Genomic DNA, 18,436 nt, shown 5'->3' with positions numbered 1-18,436 from the left:
GTGACGTCTGGGTGAAAGTTTTTTGCCTCTATCATTTTTTTTTTTCTTGTAATAAGTCAGGGACTAAAAGACAAAAACAATAACCTGTTTCTGGTACTTAGAAATGATGCACATAGTTTATTTAATCAGTAATTTTAAGTAAAATCTGCTTCTCTTGTAGGTCTACAGATGCTTTTGTGGATCTAACGGAATAAAGACCCAATATTTCACAGTGCTTCTTTTTTTGGACATTTTCAGACATCTGAATATTGGAGCTTTAAATAATGCATGTTTTATTAAAGTTGAATTGTAAGGTGAATATATGTGTCAAAATGACCAACTTAAATGTAAAAATGAGCTAAAGAAGTTAGAAATTAAATGATGAAACAAAACATTCTTTAAACAGGTGAATATAATGAAGACTTTAACATTTTAAAAGTAAGTAAAACACTAAAAGTAATACAATTATCCATTTAAATATGAAAAATGCTCAAACTTCAATTAAACAATATATAAGGTAAAATGTGGACACTTTATTAGGCACACCTTGTTGGTACCAGTTTGGAAACTGTTTTGTCTTCAGAGCTAACCTAATTATTAATTTCACAGATTAAACAAAGTGCTGAAAACATTTCTCAAAGATTTTGGTCCACATAAACATGACTGACACAGTTTCTGCAGAATTGTCCGCTGTACATCCATTATAGACATCCCAAAGTTCCTCTTGTTTCTAGATCTGGTGACTGTGGAGACCATTTGAGTAGCGGGAATTCCCTGTCAGTGTTCAAAAACAAAGTGTGAGATGATTTGAGCTTTGTGACAATCTGTAAACATGTTGAACCCTAGTCCTCGAGGGCCAGCATCCTGTTTGTTTTTGAGATATCCCTGCTCTACCTGCTGCCGATTACCTGGATCAGGTGTGCTTTGCCAATAAGAAGCTACAAGGGCAGGTTAGTTGGAAAACAAGCAGGACAGCGCGACCATTGAGGCCTGTAATTCGACACCTGTGAGCTAAGATGAGCTTGAATGATGGTGGCATACCTCCTGTTACACTGACTCACTGCACCATCTTGTGGTTCTCGGTGGTATTACACGAGAATACAGCCCAGTCTTAATGCGCCGTTCACGCTCACATCTGCACAATGACACTTAGAAATCTTGCAAATAAGGTCACAGCTTTTGTTTCTTGACATTATTTTTGTAGATTTAGTTTATTTTAGGTGTTTGACTCACTTTAAAACTGGTTTTATTACTTTTACTATGTAGGAGCGTTTTCGTTTGCTGACGTTATATAGGGAGGTAGGCAGGAGCAGGATGCACCAGGATGCATTGCTTGCTTTTTGGTAACGAGATTGATTATTTTTCCCGAATACTTTAGGACCTACCCTCCCATTTCGCACCAGTGGCCCTCTGAGATTGGTTTTGACAAGCAGAAACTGCAAACGCTTTTAACCAACCCCATTTTTATTATTGAGGCATAGACAGACTCCAAAAGTGAGTGCTCATTATCATTTTTCCCAGCTGTTTTAAGTTGTGTAAGCCCCCAAATGTTGCAACTGCACCACAGCAGCTGGTCTGTAATCAGTCTACTTAAATCGGTCTTAAACTGCTTTAGCCTGGAAAACATAAGAGGAGATTTTTATGACCTGAAACTGTTTAAGAGCGCATGTCTGGTGGACTTTCTTTGATTTCGGACGGTACTTGAATGCAGCACTTCACTATCTATATATATTTTTAAATCCCTACAATTAATTTAAACGCTTATATATGAAAAATAAAAGAAAACGGCCACGCTGCTGTCAGGTATGAACTCTTAAATCCCCAGGGCAGACAGGGGCGACACTTGTGCAGGTATTTTCCCCGAAGCGCGCTCACGTGTGCTAGATCCGCGTTCACTCCTCGCCCGTTAGAGTGCGGCGACTCGTGCAAAGACCCCGCAGGACCGCTTACTGTTGCACATTATTCATCTAAACACGGGCAAACTGCGCAACAACTGAAAGGTAAAGATCTTATATTTGTATTCAAAGTGAAGCCACTAACAAGCCAGCGTCTAACTTTCCTCTGTTAATATTTCCGTTAAATTAAGGAAGTAGATGTAAGCAGTCGCAGTTTAAAGTGCTGCACAGTGAAACGTTAGTAGCGACAAATGTGACTTAACAGCCTCATGTTTTCAGATGCGAAGCATTTGAATGACATAAAAGTGATTAAATAATACGGGAATAACCTATTTCCTGCTTTTAACTCAGTGTTTACCTGAACTGTGTGTCCAATATTAAAAATAACAAGCCCAGCATTACTGAGACTGTCATTACTAGCCTAGAATTACCATTTATGGCAATAAAAGTGGCATAAAAATATAATTAAAGATCAATTGTAGCCAGCTACTGAAAAAGACTTCATTTTTATTAGATTATCTGCTTCCCTCACGACATAAAATCTCTCATTTCCACCTTATTAAAGATGATTTTAACATATGCAGTGCATAATGTTCTTAAATAATATATTATAATGCAGCTTTTTCAGTGTTTTAGTTACATGTTTTATAAGATAAGTGTATGTTCTTTTTGGGGAAATGAACCATCACGTTCAGAATAACTTCCTTTTTGAGACTTGAGCAGAGTTTGGTCAGAGCTTGTGGTTGTGCGTTAGTTTATTTTTAGTGATCACCTAAACAGAGAATAATCATTTTAATGCACGAAGGGGTCGTTGATCTTTATTGCATCTGTCCTTTGTGGCTCACTGTGTTTTAATCTCCCACCCCCAGATGTGGAAGTCAGTGGTGGGCCACAATGTGAGCATGAAGGTGGCTGGAGAGGGGGATGATTGGGAGACGGACCCTGACTTTGAGGTACTGTGTACTTCCTGGAGTGAGCGTCACTGTAGGGAGGGTTGGGTAGACACCCCTGCGTCAATCATTTCTGATTTTGTGTTTATGTGTTTTTTAGAATGACGTGTCAGAGCAGGAGCAGAGGTGGGGGGCCAAAACCATCGAGGGCTCAGGACGTAAAGAACACATCAGGTGAAAAGACGTGCAGCTTGTTCCTGGAAATATTATTTTTATAGTGCACGTAGATGAGTTCAGGACATAGTGGGTGCTGTGCAGCAACAGGAAGAGGAAGTGAGAGCACAGCGTAAGCTGTCAGGCCGCGAGTCTTTCCTAATATGGATAATGTATGATGATGGTGATGTTGACAACTCTTTGACAGTGATATTTAAACCTCTGCTGACCGGGTGGGACAGATTTTGTATCAATTGTGGCTTATTCAGGGTCAATAATTCACTCATTAATGAATATTTGGTAACCTTCAAAGTTGCTGTGGATCCTCATAAAGCAGAAAACTTAATTAATCTTCTAAGAGAGTGTTGTGGTTAGTTAGACAGACACATGACCCACCCTATTGGGAAAACCCGCCCATTAGCAGTATCCATGTACTCAGAGCTTCTGAGCATTTGTGACCTTGAATTTGTGACTCGTAAGAGATTTTAATATTGGAACGGATTAAGAGTAAGCAGCAGAGGAACAACTGCTATACTAACAGTTTAAAATTACCATGATGAGTGTATCAGTGTTAGTGATTGAGTTCGCAATAGCATGAACGCCGTCTGTTTCACTATGCATGTGTTTTGGCCCCTGCAGTGTTGCAGAGCTCAGAAACAAGGTCACTGAGGAGCATGAGAAAGTGAAGCAGAAGGAGAACATTCCCAAAGCATCGTACGGATATGGAGGGAAGTTTGGAGTGGAGACGGATCGAATGGACAAGGTTAACACGTTTTTCTCATTGAAATCGGAATTATGGTGATATGCTTCTATCATTTACTGCGACTCCTCTTTACCCTCGACTCTGTGCCCACCATTTCTTTAAACTGTGTCCTTTTTGTTTGAACGGATGTGTCTCTGCTGTTCAGGTGGCTCTGGGTAGCGACTATGTAGCAGAGGTGGAGAAGCACTCTTCCCAGAAAGATGCAGCGAAAGGGTTCGGAGGGAAATATGGTGTTCAGAAGGACCGCGTGGACAAGGTGAGAAGACAAGCAGACTCTTTCACAATAGGCAACAATAAGTAAAAGGGAGCACACTGCACCCACATTAACATCTTTTCTTTGATATTCTGTAACTCAGATGTGATTTAAATGACATGATGAGGTCTCCGTCTCTGCTGTGTTTCTGTCTGCTGCTCTATGCCATCAAACAACAGGATTCATTCAATTCAATTTTATTTATATAGCGCCAAATCACAACAACAGTTGCCCTAAAGGGCTTTAATTATAAGGTAAAGACCTTACAATAATACAAAGAAAACAAAGAAAATCACTACATTCATATGACCCACTGTGAGCACGGTGCTTTGGTGACAGTGGGAAGGAAGAACTCCCTTTTAATTGGAACAAACCTCCAGTAGAGACTGGCTCATGGAGGGGCGGCCATCTGCTGTGAACGGTACAGTTAAAACTGGGATCTATTATACTTTCCATTGTTTCTATTATACCTACATATACTGGTGGATACTCCTTTTAAACATGGTCATAGTTAGCCAATCAGAAGCTGACTTTAAAGGAAAGGGAAAGGGATCAATGATAGCCTGTTTTTATGACAAATAGAGAAATGAGACTCAGTTTTTATGGGAAGAGAGCTCCAGCAGAGGCAGGTTCAGTGAGGGGCAGCCATCTGTTGTTGGGGTGTGAGGGGAAGGAGAGGAGAGGACATGGAGTAGTGACATATAAATGCATCAGCAGTGGAAAAGAAGAGCTCAGTGCATCATGGGAAGTCCTGTAGCATCCCCAGCTTTACAGCATCTGTGGGTGAGGCTTCAGTGTCACCTGATCCAGCTCTATTTATTAGCTTTCTCAAAAAGAAAAGTTTGAACCCCAATCTTAAAAGTAGAGAGAGTGTCTGTCTCCTTAATCCACACTGGGAGCCTGTTCCACAGCTGATGTTTCTTCAGTAAGAAAAGTTCCACACATACGATGCTTAATATTTATTATGATTTCAATCTTTGTGCAGTCTGCCGTCGGCTTTGAATACAAAGGAGAAGTGCAACAGCATGGATCTCAGAAAGGTACGTCCACTGTCCTGCATCTGTCATTCACTATTCTCCTATCAGAAGTTTGTCTAAATCTTACATTCTTATAACTCACTGCTTTAGATTACTCAAAGGGATTTGGAGGAAAGTACGGTGTCGAGAAAGACAAAGTGGACAAGGCGGCTTTGGGGTACGACTACAAGAGTCAGACTGAGAAGCATCAGTCTCAGAAAGGTGAGTTCAGGTTGTAGCAACTGTCTCTTTTTATATTATGTGCTTTATATTTGCTTTTTTATGCATTTGAAATTTATGTTCACCAGACTACGCTAAGGGATTTGGAGGTAAATACGGGGTGGAGAAGGAGAAGGTAGACAAAGCTGCCGTGGGGTATGACTATAAAGGAGAAACAGAGAAGCATCAGTCGCAGAAAGGTGAGTTAAAATTGCAGCTTTTGCAGGTTCGGCCATCGTTTTTTTCATGACACTTGATTGCTTTATTCTGTGCAGATTACTCAAAGGGATTTGGAGGAAAATTTGGTGTTGAGAAGGAGAAAGTCGACAAAGCTGCGTTGGGGTACGATTACAAAGCTGAGACGGAGAAACATCAGTCACAAAAAGGTTAGAGGAGAGAGCCACGGATGTGTTATTTACAGGAACAGACTTCCTGTATTCATCACACTGATGAAGTGCTTCTGTGTTCAGATTATTCAGCAGGTTTCGGTGGCCGGTATGGCGTACAGGCAGACCGCATGGATAAGGTCAGCATCAAGGATGAAATTCTGTATTATTGTCTTTGGATTCATTGTTTAATCTGGAATAAAATGGAAAGTAGCCATAACATCTTGGGAATAATTAATACTTTGGAAAAAGTGAGGCACACATGCTAAATGTTGGAATTAACATCGATTATTTCTGTTTTCATTTTCATAAAATGAACTTAAAAATGTTTTAATACCTACCTAAAACCTTAAAGCCATTCTCCACCATTGTACATCTTATTCTTAGCCTGAATAGTCTGCTTGTTCTGTATAACCAGAATAAACATTCTTATTTATGAGACCAATGCTGGTCTGTTCCCATCTTACTCACTGATTTGACTTACTGTCAAAAAGGTAAAGGATGTTATTGTATTCACACAGTGGTGGATCTAGAAAATTTTACATGGGGGGCAAAGGAAGGGCAAGAGGTCTAGGGTGGCACATACCTCTTCTGTTATATGTAGTTGGGCCAGTTGCCCCCTTTGCCCCCCTGTAGATCCGCCCTTGTCTTTACAGCCCAGCCTGTTTCATAGTGAGATGGTGACTGTTTGGGTCTTCTTCCAGACCTTTGCAAAGTGGTGACATATCTAAATAACTTGTACTTAGACACAACTGAACTGATGTCTTGTCATGTTCAAAGTCACTGTAGAACCTTTGGCACAACTTGTTAAAAGATTTAAGTGAGTGGGCCTGAACCTTACTACACCCCCATCTGGCCTGAGGCGACACTGACAGTTACCGATGCTTTATTGTATCATTTTTTTGTATATGTTGTTGCTGTGTAACCACTGTTGATTCTTAGCCAAGGAACTTCTGCAAAAAAAGATTTTTAATCTTAAGCAAAAGCATTAAAAAAAACAAAAAACCATCAAACATCTTGCTTCTTGGGACTTTGATCACATTTTTAGCTCCACTTATTTTGTGGTTTAGCCCGAGTATCAGAGGTCCCCAGTAACAGATTGGCCCAGATGTGCCCACATCATCAGCTGAAATAAGGCTGTTTCATAGCCTGTACATCATCCTGACCTGACAGGAACAGACAAGCAGCAGATTGTCAAACCTCCAGCTTTTAATTTTTAATTTTGATTTATTTCCTGCTAGTCAGTTAATCGCCTGCTTGAGTATTCTTGCAGCTGTAACCGTCATTATTGAAACATGATGTCTGTAGTGACAATTCAAACTTCTGAAAAATAATTCTTTCTTTCTATTATTAACGTCTAGAGTGCAGCAGGCTTCACAGACATGGACTCCCCGACCTCTGCATATAAAAAGACACAGCCAGTAGAGGCTTGTAAGTTCATTTGTTTCTCCAACATAATCACTCACACTCTGCCATCTGTCTGGCAAGCAATTAAATCCACAACTGTTCAATGGTTTCCATGTTGCACTGCATTCATATTCACTTTGGATTTTATTATGCAGCGAGTGCAGGTGCAGGGAAACTGAAAGCACGCTTTGAGAATATGGCCAAGGCTTCTGATGAGGAGAACAGGAAGAAAGCAGAAGAAGAGAGAGCGAGGAGGCAAGCCAGAGAGAGCCGAGAGCGAGAGGAGGCCAAACGCAGACAGCAGCAGGTACGCTGCGCTGCAAAAATGTAAAGAGCTACAAGGTGAGCTGTTTTCAGCTCACGTGATTGATGTTCTTTCTTTTAGGAGGAAGAAAGAAGAAGAGAGGAGGAATCTCAAGTACCACCAGTTTATCATGTTGATCCAGAGGACGATATGCCAGCACCAGAAATCCACCATCGCACTCCAGAGATTCAGAAAGAGCCGGAGCCAGAGCTGGAGCCAGAGCTGGAGCTGGAGCCGGAGCCAGAGCTGGAGCCAGAGCTGGAGCTGGAGCCAGAGCTGGAGCCGGAGCTGGAGCCAGAGCCAGAGCTGGAGCCGGAGCCGGTGGTGAGAAACACATATGAAAAATCAGATGTACCAAATAACAACTCGTGTTTAAAACATGGGACTCATATTCACCCATCTTTCCTCCAGCATGCACATATTTATATATATTTATATGTTTTTGTATATATAGGTATACATATACCTATATATACAAAAGACTTGAATTTTACTATGTTTATTTATCAGATAAAATAAGTTAAATGTCACCGTTATTATAACAGCAGGGGTGTCCAAATTCAGAGGCTGCATCCACCTGAGGACCCGGGCTTCGTGGTCCTCAGGTGCCGGGTAACCGGAAATGAGCGATGGTGAAATTGGACGGTCTAGCCTTCAGAATTACGTCACGAGCTCTCTCGGTGCAGTGAAACTCTGCCGTCTGCTCCTTGCTGTCTAAAATATAACCAGACGCTGGTGTAAATTCTCTACCATCTCACACTTCTGTTTAATCACTTTTCTGTTTGACATTTATTCAACTGTGTGAAAACCCCAGAGGAACCCTCCCGAGGGATTAATAAAGTTTTATTTAATCTAATCTAATCTAATAACTTTAATCTCAGCCAAACCCATTTACTCACGAACAAATAAAACACTGAAAAAGGCCACACAATAACATGTTTAAGTTATCGAAGTGACTTATATATCATGTTTAACCTGAGTAGCAAAAGGCCGCGGGGGTTTGAAAACGATGTGCCGGGAGTTTGTTGTTCTCGGCGGCTCAGATATTTGAAGTTTACACAGCTACATTCTCGCCTGAAAATATGTTAAAAGTTTATTTTGCGACCCAGAAAGATTAATGAGAGTAATATTAAAACTAAGTGGCTGCAGTAGTAGTAGCCATTGTTGGAAACTGGCATTGGCTGGGCCAGTCTGGGATATGGTTTTTCAATTTTGTTGTCCGGATGGAAATTCGGGAGAATGCTGGCTCCGGGAGATTTTCGGGAGGGGCACTGAAATTCGGGATTCTCCTAGAAAAATCAGGGGGTTGGCATGTATGCCAATCCATGACTGATAGTGTTTGGTTGTGTGCATTGTGATTTATCCAGGTATGCAGGTATTTCAGATACTGTTCATCTGCTGTAGATAGTTGTTTAGATCTGCCACTTCTTTTCTTTTGCCCTCCACATTTCCAGTTTCCTCAAATTTGTAAGGACACATACTATCACATACATATACTGCACACCATACTATCAAGATATTCTGTGTTTTTAGCTAACAGCTCTTTGGGAATCAACCTTATTGGTACAAAGATACTATTCAAGTCTGTCAGACTGTCGTATCGTTGGAATTTTTCATAAATTCATTAAAGAAATGGAGACAAATTATGTGTTTTTGTGACAAATGTGTTTTTAGGCAAAGTCACCATTTAAAACTGGTTCTTTCTTAAGTTGTCTTTTACGTGTAGACACCTAATTGGTGAGTTGGGTGCTTTTTTTATCCTTGGACAATTCACAGGTCAGTAGTAACATAATTCTGCAGAATGTTTTTGGTTTGTGGATGTGGAAAAGCAGAAAGAAAATAGGTCCCATGTGAAAATGTTTACAGCAGACTTTGAGGCTATTAGGATTTTTTAACAAAAAAGGCAAAACCATGTGGTGCAAAATGCTGTAAGAAGAGAGACATCTTCACAGCTGGTATCTCCAAAACTCAGCAACTAACCTAATTCAGTCTCTGAAACGGGTTCCTTTCTAATGATCCTCACCTGTGATGCTTAACTAAAAATCATCTAACTCCACTTTTCAGGAGGAACCAGAATACGAGGAGCCCCCGGCCTTGCCACCACGCTTGGACGATTTTGAGGAACCGGGCGCCCCTCCTCTGCCTGAAAGGTCAATAGATGTGGATGATGATGATGGAGAGTATGAAGACATCGGTCATCCCCCTCCTCCTCCCCCTCAGCGTAAAGGTCTGCCTCTAAGCAAAGCCGTGAGTTAATCAGGACCCCTTTCGTGGCTACTGATCATTAATCTCGCATATTTTATCTCCCAGCTGACGAGAACGACTATGAAGACCTGACATGTGGCCAGAAGGCAATAGCGATTTATGACTATATGGGAGGTAAGACTCTCCATTTTCTGTTTCAGATGTTCTGTTTCATTGTGGAATAGCTGATCTGGGCTATTTTGGTTTGCCTTGTTTACATACTGAAAGGGGATCGTGAGCACAGGTGTTCCTTTAGCCTTTGACGCTGTGACACAAGTGCTTTTGTTTGTATTTATTTTTCTTTTTAAATGTGAGCATAAATCCTTTGCTTTTTTTTTTTCCCCACACAGAGGCCGATGACGAGATCTCCTTCAATCCAGACGACATAATCTACAACATAGAGATGATTGACGAGGGCTGGTGGAAGGGACAGTGTCACGGACGTACCGGTCTGTTCCCGGCCGCTTACGTTCAGCTGATCGAGTGAGGAACACGCTCCCAAAGTCCATTTTTGCACAAGCTTCACTTAAACAAACTTCAATATTGTTGAACAGGAGGAGGAATTTGTATTTAACAATCAAATCAGAGCAAATTTTTAAAATCAGTTGATTTGTGTAATATTTCGCTTTGAATGTGCCAACTGAAAAAGCATCAGGCCAAACCTGATCAGGAGCAAACGTGTACACCTCTGCAAGGAACTGATGTTATATATGATCTTATTCTTCATTTCTTTCACTGGATTTTTATTTTACCAATGTAATCACAGTTATGACTAGAAATGGCTCTGCTATTCTAATAAAAGCCTCCTGGCAACCTGTGCTTTGTCTTTCCTCTGATACGGTTACAGTGACCTGAAAACACTTATGTGGAGCACCAGCTGATCATTTTAGCCATCGCCATCTTGGTGTTTGGACACAGTGATGAGCGAGGTGATGATTAATCCTTAAACATGTAACGACTCTGCAGCAGGCGTGATTTCTTGCGCACTTAAACAATGCATGTTCATCGGTATAACACCATGTTTGTGTTAGTATTACAAAAAAGGGAAGAATTATGAAGTGTGGGAAAGAAAACACTTCATATGTATTTTACTGTGAAACAGTAGCTTCAAAGCTATGCAGGCCAAGTCATCTTCTCTATGCACAGCCACAAACCATAATGGCTGGAGAACATCTGTTTCATTATTCTACCCGTGTTTACAAAATTTAATTATAAGAAGCCAACATTGATAATAAAACATTTGGCAGTCTAACAGAAAAGGTAAAAGTAGAAAACCCTCACAAAAACACCTGCTACACAGGTATAGCAAAAATAAATCACCAGATGATAGACATAGCCTCTGATGCACATTTTAAGAAATGTTAAAGTTTTTCTTTTCAATATATTGTACGAGCCGGACCTTCTTGTAATTTTTTAAAGTGCTCTTGACTAGTTCTTCTGACCTGCTTCATAGTTTTAGACTTTGGCTGCTTTTTTAAAACTCATTTTCAGCCCAGTCATTGTACCCGACCAATTTAGAGGAATGTTTGTTTGATTGTTGAAACACTTAACACTGACCTATGAATCATTCAAGTGTAACCCCCCCCCACACACACACACCTCTAACTCAAGATAGGTGTATACACATAACAGACAACTTAGCAATGAACTAATTTTAAGTTGTGTTTACTAGTCTGTCATTTCTTTAGTTGAATGTATGAAAAACGGCAAAGATAACACAGTGTGAAGGGCTTGAAATAGGAGTTTTGCACCAACGAGGTGATTGTCGGCATATCTCGGCATGCAGTGTGTCCATAAAAAGAGGAAACCGGACAAGTACACAATAAAAGAGGCACCATGACATCTGCATCCACCATGCACTTTTGCACAGTACTGGAATTGTAAAGAATGTGCGTAATGAATTAAAGTTATGACAAACAACAATTGAAATTATAAATCATATTAAAATACTAATAATTCTGTTTTTTTGACACACCTCCAGGGGCCACTGGAGGTGGGCAAGAGTTGCATGATGTCAAGAAAATGAAAAGAACAAGTGAACAGAATAAATTATAGGACAGATTTTAATGGGAGTTTAGAGACTTTTAACTTGCGGCAGAGAGTACACCTGCATCACTCACATTTCTGCAGTCAGACACACTACACACACGTTTTCCGTCCTCTGATCTCAAGTCAGAGAGGGTTTTGCTGTTCCATGAGAACAAACCAGTTTCTGCAGTGAACTTCTGTACGATCTCAGGCTCTGTGGCAAAGCCCGGAAATCTTCAAATCCACCAGACACAATGAAATTTAATTAAGAAACACAACACTTATCACGAAAGGATGCTGTGTTTCAGCTTCCAGAGTCTTTAAGCTAGAATTACGGTCTTCCCGTTTAGTGGTTTACCAGGCAACATTCTTCTTCTTCTTGCCCTTGCCACCTTTCTTTCCCAATCGTTTGCCCCTCATTTTCTTGGCCTGCCGCTGGCTCATCCACGCCGGATACTGTCCATGTTCATCCAGAAGAGTTTTCTTGTTGCGCTTGCTGTCCATGTCCATCTTGCCATCTGAAACACAGACACACAGACACGCACACATGATACGATACACGTGACACAGAAAAAGGTGTGACATCACCTCGTAATTAAAAAAAAACAAACAAACTATAAAGGCTGCTGACTGTGGTGCTCACTGTCTTACCATCAGGCTCTGCCTCCTCCATGTTAACGTCGGCCTGCTTCTTTATCTTCTCAGCTGGCACCACTGTGGCGATCTCCTGCATGTCGGTCATGGCGACTTCTCCTTTCTTATCGAGGGTCAGAGCTTGTTTCAGACGATTCAGCTCCTTTGGAGCGTTCTTCTTCCTCTTCTCTGCCCGCATCTTTCGCTTAAATTTACTCCGAAGGCTTTTTGCCATTTTAAAAGATGCTGCGAAGACATTAACAAATCACCAGTCAAGCAAACTTGGGTTCACGAAGTTTTAGGACTTTCACATGTATCCTTACACCACACAACAGTAAAAACAAGAGAAGACAAATGGGTGGTCTGAGGCGACATGTCTCGCCAATGACTGCCGATTTCTTCCACACTGCCTGAGCTGAAGCCCGGGATTCAGGAGGATGTTTGGATTTTAATTAATCTATGATTTACTTTTAAGAACCTCAAGACGATGTATATTATTTAAATATGACATGCATTTGTGTAGGTAGGTAGAATAAAAAAAAATCCATTTATAACGTATTTTTTTAGTAATACTACTAACAAAACAAACAAAAAAAATAGAATGAAAATAAACTGCAACATCTTTACAAACTAACTAATAAAGTTAAGTAAACCTGGGGGAGAGAAGTCTAAATAAAACTGATTACGCATTCAGACTGTCTTCTTCTACAACTCTATAAACATTGAGCTGGTCTCTAGTACCCAACACTAATATTAAAAATATTATAAATCCCAGCAGATCAGCATCTTCTTAAACACTCAGACCAACAACTATGCCGCATTCAAACTCGCCTACATCACCTTTCTTTCACATTTCACTAAATCCACCAAGTTGCTGCCGCGTGATTGGCTGAATCGTAAACAGATGTATCTTACAAAGTGACCGACAAGTGCAGTACTACAATTTTCCTTCCATGATTAATAACGTAAACCTAAAGACTTTATAGGCAAGTTAGGATTAGCGAATCCACCGAGCTGTTAAATCTCAATAAAACGGGAATGAGCAGCTTCGGTGATAAACTTTAACGTTTGGTCTGTTGAACATTTACAGCACTAACATCATCATCATCATCATCATCATCATCATCATCACCCACCCCCCTCCAAAAAGAAATGGTAAAATGCTGTTAATTCCGTTTAGTTACACGATACTGGCCGTCACAATAAGCCTAGCAAGTTAGCCACCCAACTCCTAGTGAGGCACCAGTCTTAAAAACACATAAAAATAGCCTCTTTCCCTCATTAAACTCATACAGGTGTGATCATTAATCCACTATATAACATACAAGTGTGACTTACTTTTCACAGAAGCAGCAGATGAGCTTTTTGACGCTTAAACTGTGTGAACAACACACTCTTCTACTCCGCACACGTGTTTAGAAGCTTGGGAAAAAATGTATCACGTGCTTTGGAAAGAGCTGCAATATGATTGGCTGCCTCGGACATTCTGAAGACTGTGGCGTCTGATTGGACAGTGGGCTAATACCAGGAAGCTAAACGGAAGGTAAACAAACCGTTGTGGAGAATTTCGTGCTTAGCTGCAAGCTAAAGTGCTTTAAACCCTTTGAGTGTCTGTTGGGTTTGTTTTAAGTTCATCCGGGAGTCATGAACAGCTTCCAGGCCGCCAGCCCTCCGCTCTCTGCTGCTGTGACCCAGATGTTCAACACGCTGGAGTCGGCTGCAGAACAAATGATGGTGCACAGAGACTTCCAAGCGGCTTTTGACACATGTCTCAGTGGGCTGGAGAATCTCGCCGGCCTGGAGCCCGAGGACAGCAGGTGAGGGTCCTGAAGCTTCACGCACATGTTTAACTGGAAGCTTGGATGTTTGTGTTATAACAGAAACATCTGTTCCTGCAGATGTGCAGAGCTCAAGGCTGGTTTCTGCATCTTAGGGATTCAGGCTCTGGCTGAGCTCAATCAGTGGCGTGATGTCCTCTGCTGGGTTCTGCAACAGTATGAGCAGGAGAAAATACCAGCGAAGATCATGCAGATGTGGTGAGGAAAGAGTTTTATTATTATTATTATTATTATTATTATTATTACACACTGATCTATTGATCCCCAGCCTTTGGACAGGTGGACGCAATATGAAATAAAGTATAAAATACAAATCGTATTAGAGTTCAAATATGCAAATTCTCCAAGACATGTTTTTTCAATCAGCACATTTGATCCGTCATTAATTATATAATTAATCATGAATTAAAAATGAAAATATAATGTAATTACAAATAACAGAAATATTCAAATATGACAAACTTACTAATAACGACGTTTAAAAATAAAACTTTTAAAAGACATGAACAATTCACTGTTTTTTACTGACTGATCTCAATTTAGATTAAGAGGGTACATAGTCACAGTTTCACTCAAACAGTATAAAGTCTCTCAGATGCTGAATTTCAAAAGAATAGCTGTTTGAAATCACTTATAGGAGCTGTGTTTTTCTGCTTCATTCTGAGTGCTATTATAATCAAACCTTATATTAATGACTTCAGCCTTTTGTGATAAAGAAATGTTGTTGTTGTAAATAAAAGACATCTGTCATCACAATTATTTAGGCTTAAATGAATAAATGTGTAAAATGACAGAGCGAGTTCTGCTAGCTCATTGCCCAGACTGTCCCATAAATAGAAAACTAGAAGTTTTGACTTGATGAGCCATATTTTTTTACCCAATGAGGTCACATTTGTAAAAGCCCACACTATTGTACAAAGTGTAAGAAAAAAATGAACTTTTATTTATTACTCAATTGCTTTGATGAGGTCTGAAAGGCTATGGAAGAGGTCTTTATCTGTAGGAAAAACTATAAAGTCTGTGAAGTCCAAAGTGTATGCCCTCCAAAGCTCTTCAGCAGGCAAAATTGGAGACTATAATCCCAAATCTATTATGTCAGTGGGTAGGTCCAATGAAAAATGGTTGGCTTTTTGAAATATTTGGACAACGACTGGAAATGGGTGATAAACTCAAAAAAATCCTACATAAAAGTGCCTTGTTCTAGTAACGAAACAGACATTTATCACGCCTTCATATCCATAAATTTGGAGCCAAGCTTCCCAGATACTGTGCCAATACTTAGGAACGCCATGTTTCCTACTTAAACCTCTGACTTCTGGGACTGATGGTGATATGTGTGGTGCCATCATTCTCAGAATTAAAGATTGAAGGACAAGAGTGCAGGACACCCAAAATAACTTATTTCTGCTAAAAGGTGTGATGTGTTTGTCTGTGTTTTACAAAGAATTGAAAGATATACTTGACCACCACAGTGGATTTTAAGTCAGATGAACAAGATTTGACTCATGTGTAGACTTTAAGCTTTAACATAAGGGGTTTAGAAAAGTATTGCATTAACTATTTAGGATTTTATTTCTTTAAAAACTTCAGTAAAATACTAACTAATGTGATTTTGTGTCTCATTTTGGCAGTATACTTCTTTACTCCAAGGTGGGTGAGCCTGCTGTAATGCAGGAGGTGACCAGAGCCTGGTTACACTACCCGTCCAACAGCAGGGCGACTAGCTTCGGGACGGTGGCAGAGCTGTACCTGCTGCATGTCCTTGTGCCGCTGGGAGAGGCAGACGAGGCTCGGGAGCTGGTCAGAGGCGAGGTTTTTAGCAGCGCCTTCACAGAAGAACACAGACAGACAGCGCTGGATATCATAGAAGAAAAAGAGCGACAAAATCAAGACCCTCCTCTAAATCCCAGGATGAGTGGAAGCTCTGACGTCACCGAACATCCTGTCTCATCCCAAGGTCTGACACTTCAGCCTCAACCCTTATGAGATGCATTACACCAAGCGGCCTAAAAAAGACTGAAACTGTTAACTGTTTGTGATTTTTCTTTTGTTCTGCAGGTACTTTAGTCCATAAACTTGAGGCTGTGATCAGGTTTTTATACCGAAAACTCCTGATGATTGGCTCCGGCTCATTCCCTTTCCGGAGAATCTTTCTGACTGCCATCCTCCTCTACATGCTCTTTTTTCGGATGGATCCAGGTTGGGTGAAACCTTAGTTCTGCTGGTACATCATCGTCTTTTAGAAGTTAAAATAAAAGTGACTATAAATACGTTTCTGTTGTGCTTTTTTTACCTGCAGCTCTCCCATCTGCGTTCATGTGGATTTCTAAACTTCTGCAGCTGCTCAAACAGATGTGGAACGCCATGTTTGCACCGTATTATCAGGCAGTCACTCAGAGCAAAGGACTGTAGAGGACTGAATATGCTTGGTCTATCATTTTAAATGAATTTTCTAAGGACTGTTTGTAAGACAACATGGATGATATTCACGTCAGATCTATAAAACATTTAAAGTACTCATTCCAGGAAAACTTGCATTTTTTTTTTAAGCTGCAGACTCTTCAGCTCACATGACACAGCTTCCCATGAATTCTGCCCAGCTCCTCACTAATACATCCTTTGTTTGTCCATCTCAAAGCAACACATGAGTCATCAAGAGTCTGATGTGTTTTTTTTCCATTCCTTTTTTAAGTCTAGGAAGTGACTCACTGTTCTGGTTCAGAGTACCTAGAATGATGAATAGGGGTAAGAAAACAGTTGCAGTCAGTGTATCACTGTAGGAATATGAAATTTGTTAAATGATTATAACAATAGTTATAATAGTCGGTTTAAGTTTTGTGTACTGCAATGTGCTGAGGTCCTGTGGCTGCAAAACAAGCCTAAACCATGACCCCTCTGCCACTGTGCATGACACGAGGTGTTTGTCCTGATATGCTGTATCTGGTTTTCAACAAACGTGGTGCTCTGCATTACAGCCAAACATTGCTTTGGTCTCGTCTCTCCAAAGGACATTTCTAGAAGTGTTGCATTTGACATGCTAACTGAGGCCAGTAGAGTCTGGGATGTAGTTGTTTGCACGTCCAAGATCATGCACTGGGTGTGGAATTTGCTGGGACGTTTACTCCTGAGAAGACTGGCGACTGCTTTGAATGTTTTCCAGTTGTGAATAATTGTTCTCACTGCAAAATGATGGACTTCAGATTGTTTGGAAATGACCCTATAACCTTTCTCAGATCGATGGGAAGCCGCAGTTACTTTTTTAACTCGTTCCTCCACAATTACGACATTTGACAACAACGTTAATGGGTGTGAAAGGTGGACAGAGATGACGTTTTTCCTCCTTGGCGCTGTGTTAACACACCGGAATGCTCCATTCCAGCAAACTGCCAAAACCTCAGCTTTTATAGAAGTGGTCATGATCAATTAATCAAGTGCATTATCAACACGTTACCCTTTTAATTCAAATGGAAGCTGTCAGATTGTAATTAGTTTTTCACAGGATTTGATCTCAAGAAAATGTACTTTCAATGTCAAAGTGAAGATATTTGTTGTGCATTTAAGTGTCCCTGTGACTGTTCTTATGTATTATTTTATTGATAATTCTCATAAATGAACCTTAAATTTTTATAGGTTAATCAATTTTGAATTATAATTTTGAATTATATGTGTGGATGTGACAGTGTGTGTAATAGGGCAGAATCCATTCACCTTTTTTTAAAATTTATTTTTTTTAATGGCTGGATGGGTAGTTAAGTAACCGATTACTTAACATGCTGTCAGGCCTTTCCAAAAGTATCATCAGTAAAAATTTAAACAGGGAAAAACAAACTTTTTTATAATCTTATATTCCTGTTGTGAAAATTTGAATTTAATTTATGTGAAGATCTATTAAGTTTAATCTTATGCAGCACTGTTAAGCAGTTTTAAATCTAAAACTGATTTAAATGTTTAAGTTGTTTTCTGAAAGCTTACACGTAGCGAAAAAAGTGAAAGAGTAAATAAAAGTGTTCAGTTAAACGTACATGTCCCTCAAGTTTAGAAAAAGTGGTGCTGCAGGAAATTTAGAATATATTATCTGTAATTCATAAAGTTCTGCATGCATGTAAAAAAAAAATTAGGGGCCTTTTTTTTAAAAAGTGAAAGTCACATTAGTTTAATCACATTTTTTAAAGTGGGGCTGGGGTCACTCATTGCCCCCCTCTTTGGACACGCCCCTGGGTACAGGTGAGAAGTATTATTATAAAGTTGCACACAGTGGAAATACTGAAAAATACTTAAGTATTCGAGTACAGAGTACTGCCTGTGACTGTGGAGATAATCTGGACGCATGTGTCACCAATGCTGTGTAGCTAATAAGCGCCGACGTGA

General features: G+C 40.1%; 3 protein-coding genes across 5 annotated transcripts; 2 read left to right on the top strand and 1 right to left on the bottom strand.

The window, feature by feature from the left end:
- Positions 1-1,846: 1,846 nt before the first annotated feature.
- hcls1 (hematopoietic cell-specific Lyn substrate 1) lies at positions 1,847-10,387 on the top strand. 2 transcript variants are annotated; one of them, XM_040035481.1, is made up of 16 exons: positions 1,847-1,979; positions 2,744-2,827; positions 2,925-2,998; positions 3,617-3,740; positions 3,886-3,996; positions 4,979-5,033; positions 5,121-5,231; positions 5,318-5,428; positions 5,504-5,614; positions 5,699-5,754; positions 6,976-7,045; positions 7,177-7,328; positions 7,407-7,649; positions 9,390-9,552; positions 9,636-9,704; positions 9,920-10,387. In XM_040035481.1, exons 2-16 carry the CDS (start codon positions 2,744-2,746, stop codon positions 10,054-10,056), a joined length of 1,671 nt encoding a protein of 556 aa, XP_039891415.1. In that variant the 5' UTR covers positions 1,847-1,979; the 3' UTR covers positions 10,057-10,387. The 2 variants fall into 2 exon arrangements, with proteins under 2 accessions (XP_039891415.1, XP_039891416.1); XM_040035482.1 differs by lacking the exon at positions 5,121-5,231.
- Positions 10,388-11,614: 1,227 nt separating this feature from the next.
- llph (LLP homolog, long-term synaptic facilitation factor) lies at positions 11,615-13,683 on the bottom strand. The gene is made up of 3 exons (XM_040035493.1): positions 13,569-13,683; positions 12,249-12,476; positions 11,615-12,115 (listed from the first exon to the last, which is right to left on the bottom strand). The coding sequence occupies exons 2-3, from the start codon at positions 12,463-12,465 to the stop codon at positions 11,952-11,954; spliced, it is 381 nt and encodes a 126-aa protein (XP_039891427.1). The 5' UTR covers positions 12,466-12,476; positions 13,569-13,683; the 3' UTR covers positions 11,615-11,951.
- On the top strand, positions 13,672-17,623 carry pex26 (peroxisomal biogenesis factor 26). Of its 2 annotated transcripts, XM_040035489.1 has the most exons (6): positions 13,672-13,773; positions 13,861-14,047; positions 14,129-14,266; positions 15,700-16,025; positions 16,127-16,267; positions 16,368-16,480. In XM_040035489.1, the coding sequence occupies exons 2-6, from the start codon at positions 13,875-13,877 to the stop codon at positions 16,478-16,480; spliced, it is 891 nt and encodes a 296-aa protein (XP_039891423.1). In that variant the 5' UTR covers positions 13,672-13,773; positions 13,861-13,874. The 2 variants fall into 2 exon arrangements, with proteins under 2 accessions (XP_039891423.1, XP_039891422.1); XM_040035488.1 differs by having other exon boundaries at positions 13,760-14,047; positions 16,368-17,623.
- Positions 17,624-18,436: the final 813 nt, after the last annotated feature.

This window comes from Simochromis diagramma, unplaced genomic scaffold (assembly GCF_900408965.1).
Source record: "Simochromis diagramma unplaced genomic scaffold, fSimDia1.1 OVJJ01000816.1, whole genome shotgun sequence".
Taxonomy (NCBI): Eukaryota; Metazoa; Chordata; class Actinopteri; order Cichliformes; family Cichlidae; genus Simochromis; species Simochromis diagramma.
The sequence above is the reverse complement of the archived record's forward strand: the minus strand, read 5'-3'. Positions and strand labels throughout refer to the sequence as shown.